The 6,871-nt window shown below is 34.9% G+C and overlaps 1 protein-coding gene across 1 annotated transcript; it reads left to right on the forward strand.

Annotated features, from left to right (window-relative positions):
• The first annotated feature begins 1,940 nt into the window (after positions 1 to 1,940).
• On the forward strand, positions 1,941 to 6,871 carry LOC114422468 (pyrophosphate-energized vacuolar membrane proton pump-like). Its single transcript, XM_028388834.1, has 8 exons — positions 1,941 to 2,471; positions 3,635 to 4,209; positions 4,383 to 4,762; positions 5,031 to 5,117; positions 5,203 to 5,533; positions 5,732 to 6,142; positions 6,246 to 6,305; positions 6,473 to 6,871. The coding sequence occupies exons 1-8, from the start codon at positions 2,216 to 2,218 to the stop codon at positions 6,677 to 6,679; spliced, it is 2,307 nt and encodes a 768-aa protein (XP_028244635.1). The 5' UTR covers positions 1,941 to 2,215; the 3' UTR covers positions 6,680 to 6,871.

Below are 6,871 nucleotides of genomic sequence, written 5' to 3' on the forward strand. Positions count from 1 at the left end.
AAAAAATAATAATATTGCATCAAGGTGGTTAGGCACCCTAACATTATCACATCCTTAACTCATATTTTACATTTAAGCTATTGTTTAATTTTCTTGTTATTTGTTTCTGTTGTCCTTTTACTCTCAAATTTCACATTTACATTTTCTTTCTTCTTTTACTTTTTCTATTGCTTACAAATTGGATATTTACCAACGCAAGTACAAACAAAGTCCACGTGGACTTAATACTCGATCTTCTGTTTAGCTTATTTGATTAAGATTTTGGACAAAGTTACAATTAATTTAATTCATAGATAATTGTTTGATAAAGTTTTTAAATTAATAAATTAATTTTGTAGTTTGTGCATCTATTTTTCAAATAGCTTCTCTTATAGTAAATTTAATTAACTTCTCTTATAGTAAATTTAATTTTGGATTGTCACATTTAAATTTTAAAACACACATATACAATTTTTAAGCATTTCATTTTATCATTAAAATCAATTTAATTGTTTTATTTTCTTAAAACATAGCTTTATTTTTTAACATTAATTTTTAAAAATTAATCTACCTAAAAGTATCAAAGAGTGATTTAACAATGTTAGGTTTATTTCACAAAAAAAAAAGTTTTTGTTTCGATTTGCATTTGTAGCGGTCAAACCCCTTGTTGAAACAGTATAAACACGATTTTGTGCCAAAGAGCTTAAGTTTAATTATTTTTCACCACATGTAATTTTGTTCTAAAAAGTATGTTGGACTAGAAGTTAAATTTTTTTATGCTAAAATACGAATCTTATATTAAAATCTTGCAAAACACTTTTTTAGACGTTGTTGAAAAACTAATTGTAAGTTAGTAGTTAAAAAAATAACTTATTATGATAAAATTAATTATTAAAATAATTAAAAAATATAATATAACATAAAAATAATAAAATCATGATTTATTTTTAAAAATATAATAAAAAATAATGAATATATTAAAGATAAAAAAAAAAATATAAAAGACTAAAAATAAGAAATTAATATTTCAAAAAATATTACTTCAACTATTATTTCAAAAAAATTAAAAATTAGTAAAAAGTTTATTTATTAAACAATCAAACACATTTTTTAACTAATAAAAAAAAATAAAAACTAACTAAAATACGTCACCTAATAAACACAATTTTGTCCACATATTTGATTGTTCTACAAGACGATTTTGGTCTTAAAAATTTGTTATACTAGAAGTTTAAAAAATGTATGTCAGAAAAAAAATGTTATATTGGATTCTATTGTAACTTTTTTTTTTTTATAAAAAAAGTGACTATAATATTCTTCATTTTTTATTTAAATATAAAATTTATAACTCAGTGTAATTTAGGAGTGAGACAAATCACTTCCATTTTAACAACATGGGTATGAATTCTCAATTTCAGTTATTGTTGAAAAATCAACAATTAATACTATAATACTGATGCATGCATATTTGTTATATATGAATACGAAATATTTGTTTTTTTCTATCAACATATAAATTTTCTTTTGCTTTATTTTGTAAAATGAGGAGTAATTCTCTTTAAACTAATCAATTTATTTTGAATAATAAAGTAAACAATATAATTTACAAACGAGAAAGTAAAAAATAATATTTTAACACACATAATTTAAAATTATGTATGCATATACTATATGAACCATTAGATTTTTAAGTCTATACGCATAGAAAATGCTTTTTTTTAGAGAAGGGAAACTCATAAATAGATTTCTTAAAAAAAGTAATTAATTTATTTAGAGAAGTAAATCTCATAACAGTACTTCTTAAATCTCTTGAATAAACGATTATCTTATCTTAGTTAAAAAAGAGACTATTAACTATTAAGCATAAATTTTCTTAATCACTGTAATTAAGTTCTTAAAAAAATGAACAACTCATTTTATTTTAGAACTAAAAGTAAGATCTGCAGTAAAAAAACACACTAAAGTAAGATCTCACATTTCTTTGGAATGTTCGTTGGCACTCACCGTAGGATGATTGAAAATCTCAATGCAACCAATACAACGGTGATAATCTCGGGTACAACTTCACGTTCAGAAACCGAACGCACTCTATCACTCTCTCTCCCAATATAAATCTCGTCATGCCTGGCCGCACTCGAGCTTCCCTCACACACGTTCTCTGTGACTGCCTCTGTTCCGCCAAGCGCAGCATTTTCCCACCGTTCAGGCCACCGGCTGAGTTAGGTTTCCGGCGAGGATGGGTGCTGCTCTGCTGTCGGAGCTTGCGACGGAGATAGTCGTGCCAGTGTGCGCCGTCATCGGGATCGTGTTCTCGCTGGTGCAGTGGTTCCTCGTGTCGCGCGTCAAGCTCACTCCCGACCGCAACGGAACGACGTCGTCGCCGCGCAACAACAAAAACGGCTACGGCGACTTCCTCATTGAAGAGGAAGAAGGCATCAACGACCACAGCGTCGTTGTGAAATGCGCTGAGATACAGAACGCTATCTCCGAAGGTAACATAACTTGTCCGCTTTTAGATCTGAGCTTGTACTTCTGAGATCTGCTTATGCATCTTTGCGTGTTCCAGTTTCTGAAACGCGAAAATTTGACACGTCGTTTTGAAATGACGTTTCTTCTTCGTGTTTGTCGTTAACCGTACTCAACATTTTGTTCTTCGAGTCTGGATATGTATTTTGCTTACTCTTTGAGAAAGGTTTTTACTTTTTTTAACGACTTTACATGATGCTTTCTCCTTTGTCGTCTTGGGTGCCGTAATTTATTAATTATTGATTATATTCCTAATTTCTTGGGCTTGTTTAGCTACTTTACTTACGATATTTTTATGTAATTATTAACTATTACTAACAATCACTACTCCAATAATAAAGGTAAAAATCTAGATTAACAAAACAGTTCCTGTTTTATTTATACATATTGCAGTTTCCGTTTTGGACTTATTTTTGCTGCTATTATTTTCTTAACAGCGGTAAAGTTCTATCGGTGGTTATATGGTTCTACTGTTCTAGTTATAAGTACTATTAAATTTTAAGAGTATTCAGCATTGTTAATATTCAATTTTAGAACGTTCTTTATTTTTAACTATTATTATTAAAATTCTACGGTCAATGATATACTTAGTGAGGACGAGACTGGTCAATCTCGTCACCATGACTTGATTTAATACTGCAGATTGTATTTTATATACTTAGTGCGGACGAGACTGGTCCAGCACTTGTACAAGTAGTTTTATATTACAACTATGAAGTAAATGTATCTTGCTCTGTAGTTGCTCCTTTGAGCCCTGAAGATTTTCTTGCTTTGAGATGGGGCACAGTCTGTCCCGTCCCCTAAATTTTTAATTACTGAGAAAATAATGATTACAATAAGTATGTTTAAGCCTTTTCATAATTTCAGTCTTCAATCCGGAATGCTGACACTGAAGGTACTTCTTTCAATTTTAAGCATGGCATATCATAGATTCATAGTTATTTTGTGTCTTTTCGATTTCTGGGTATTCAATACCCAGAATATATGCACTAGCTAGTGTTTGTTATCCCTTATTATATGTCCTCGGACTCTAGCTTGTAAACCCTGACCGTAAAAAGTGATTTCAAATTCAATAGAATAATATTAAATATTGTACTTACAAGTTGTGCATGGATTTACATTTTTACAGGTGCAACATCCTTTCTTTTCACTGAATATCAATATGTGGGGATCTTCATGGTTGCTTTTGCAATACTGATCTTCCTTTTTCTGGGCTCTGTGGAAGGCTTCAGTACTAAGAGCCAGCCCTGCACATATGATAAGAGCAAGCTATGCAAGCCAGCCCTTGCGACTGCATTGTTTAGCACTGTATCTTTCTTGCTTGGTGCTATAACTTCAGTCCTATCTGGTTTCCTTGGGATGAAAATTGCAACCTATGCCAATGCAAGGACAACCTTGGAAGCCAGAAAGGGAGTTGGAAAGGCTTTCATTACTGCATTTAGGTCTGGTGCAGTGATGGGTTTCCTTCTTGCAGCAAATGGTCTTTTGGTGCTCTACATTACCATCAATCTCTTCAAGCTATATTATGGTGATGATTGGGAAGGTCTTTTTGAGGCTATAACTGGTTATGGTTTGGGTGGATCTTCCATGGCTCTGTTTGGCAGAGTTGGTGGTGGTATCTACACCAAGGCTGCTGATGTTGGGGCTGATCTGGTTGGAAAAGTTGAAAGAAATATCCCAGAGGATGATCCAAGAAACCCAGCTGTAAGTTACCTTTGCCCTTTTCAATTCCCTCACTCCCCTTCCTTTTTTGAAAAGCAAATGATTAAAAAATGGGTGCATTTCCACCAATATGTCGGCCTTTTTTTTTTCAGAACTTATAATGGCATTGAGTATTGATTATTGACTATTGATCCTTTCTATGGCCCTATAATCAGGTGATTGCTGACAATGTTGGTGATAATGTTGGAGATATTGCTGGGATGGGTTCTGATCTTTTTGGTTCATATGCCGAATCGTCTTGTGCTGCCTTAGTTGTTGCATCCATTTCCTCATTTGGAATCAACCATGAGTTCACTGCAATGTTATATCCCCTACTCATCAGTTCTATGGGCATTATTGTCTGTTTGATTACTACTCTCTTTGCAACTGATTTCTTTGAGATCAAGGCTGTCAAGGAAATTGAACCAGCTTTGAAAAAGCAGCTTATCATCTCTACAGTACTCATGACTGTTGGAATTGCAATTATTAGTTGGATTGCTCTGCCAACATCCTTCACAATTTTCAACTTTGGCGCTCAGAAGGAAGTAAAGAGCTGGTAAGATGTTAATTGCTTGATGTTCATAAAACACTCAATGTTGCATGCCATATGTTGGAGTTTCTGATCTTCATTTGTGTCTAGTAGTTTCTTTTCTAATTCCTCCTTGGAAACACAAAGGTTGGCTAATAATTATGTGTTAGCCATATTTTTTGAAAATCATCAAGTATGGTGTCTTCATTTCAAAGATGATAAACTATTATTTCAGTTGTTTTTGTTTGTTGATCATGAATGGCATTTGATATACTAACATGGTTTAAATTTTCAGGCAGCTGTTCCTCTGTGTGGGTGTTGGTCTATGGGCTGGACTTATTATTGGTTTTGTTACCGAGTATTATACAAGCAATGCTTACAGGTAATTAAATGTTAACAAATTTGTGCAATCTTTGTTATGTTTTCTGTGTCAACGGTCTTGACCATCATTGTTTGATTGCCTTCAGCCCTGTACAAGATGTTGCTGATTCCTGCCGGACTGGAGCTGCAACCAATGTCATCTTTGGCCTTGCTCTGGGATACAAGTCTGTCATTATTCCTATTTTTGCCATCGCAATCAGCATTTTTGTGAGTTTTACTTTTGCTGCAATGTATGGCATTGCTGTGGCTGCCCTTGGGATGCTGAGCACCATTGCGACAGGGTTGGCTATTGATGCCTATGGGCCAATCAGTGACAATGCAGGAGGTATTGCTGAGATGGCAGGCATGAGCCATCGTATTCGTGAGAGAACTGATGCCCTTGATGCTGCTGGCAACACTACTGCTGCCATAGGCAAGGTACTATGGTGCACTTATATTTTTGAGCAGGCCATCAAAATTTCTGGTTCAAGTGGAATGATACATAGATTGCTGTGGCAAATTATAAAAGCTGTAAAATATCTATTCAGTGAAGTAATTTGGGTGTAATAGAATACTTGATGGGTTATGCTTCCCTATGTGTATAACTGAGTTACTGAATTTACTGCCTTGTACTAGGGATTTGCTATTGGGTCTGCTGCTTTGGTGTCTTTGGCCCTATTTGGTGCATTTGTGAGCAGAGCTGGAATTTTGACTGTTGATGTCTTGACTCCCAAGGTCTTTATTGGACTCATAGTCGGTGCCATGCTTCCTTACTGGTTTTCTGCCATGACCATGAAGAGTGTTGGAAGTGCAGCTTTGAAGATGGTTGAGGAGGTTCGTAGGCAGTTCAACACCATTCCAGGACTGATGGAGGGTCATGCCAAGCCTGATTATGCCACCTGCGTCAAAATTTCTACTGATGCATCCATCAAGGAGATGATTCCTCCGGGTGCCCTTGTCATGCTCACACCACTCATTGTTGGAATCTTCTTCGGGGTGGAAACACTTTCAGGTGTTCTTGCCGGGTCTCTAGTTTCTGGTGTACAGGTAATACTGTTACTCCGGCCACTAGTTATGTGAAATTTGGTCTAACGTATCACATTATTTAAAAGTGTGCTGAATCATGTCCTTCTGCACTGGTTTTCATTAGATTGCAATATCAGCGTCCAACACTGGCGGTGCTTGGGATAATGCTAAGAAGTACATAGAGGTACGTAATAATAATTTCTGGCGCTTTATAAAAATAGGATTGCGTTTTTGTGTTTTTTGTCCCCGTGATAATGCTAACTGCTAAGAAGTACATTGAGGTAATAATTTATGAAAATAGGATTGCGTTTTTGTTGATTGATGAAATTCCTTGTGGGGTTCAAATTTCAGGCTGGTGCGTCTGAGCATGCAAGGACCCTGGGCCCGAAGGGATCTGAACCACATAAGGCAGCTGTTATTGGAGATACCATTGGAGACCCTCTTAAAGATACTTCAGGTCCTTCACTCAACATCCTCATCAAGCTCATGGCCGTTGAGTCGCTCGTCTTCGCACCATTTTTCGCCACTCACGGTGGCCTGCTTTTCAAGATCTTTTGATTTGAGGGTAGAGTTTTCTATCAATTTATCCTATTTTTCTCGGAGCCTGCAGCAGGCATTTTTCTTTGTACCAATATACCCTCTCCACCTTTAGGGGTAGCTCTTCTAATTATCAGGACTTGTTCTTCAAATTATCAGGACTTGAAATTTGTTACTAAATGTAGTAGCTTTTCGATTTTTCACCCTGTTTTA

The sequence above is a fragment of the Glycine soja genome, chromosome 8, assembly GCF_004193775.1.
Source record: "Glycine soja cultivar W05 chromosome 8, ASM419377v2, whole genome shotgun sequence".
NCBI lineage: Eukaryota > Viridiplantae > Streptophyta > Magnoliopsida > Fabales > Fabaceae > Glycine > Glycine soja.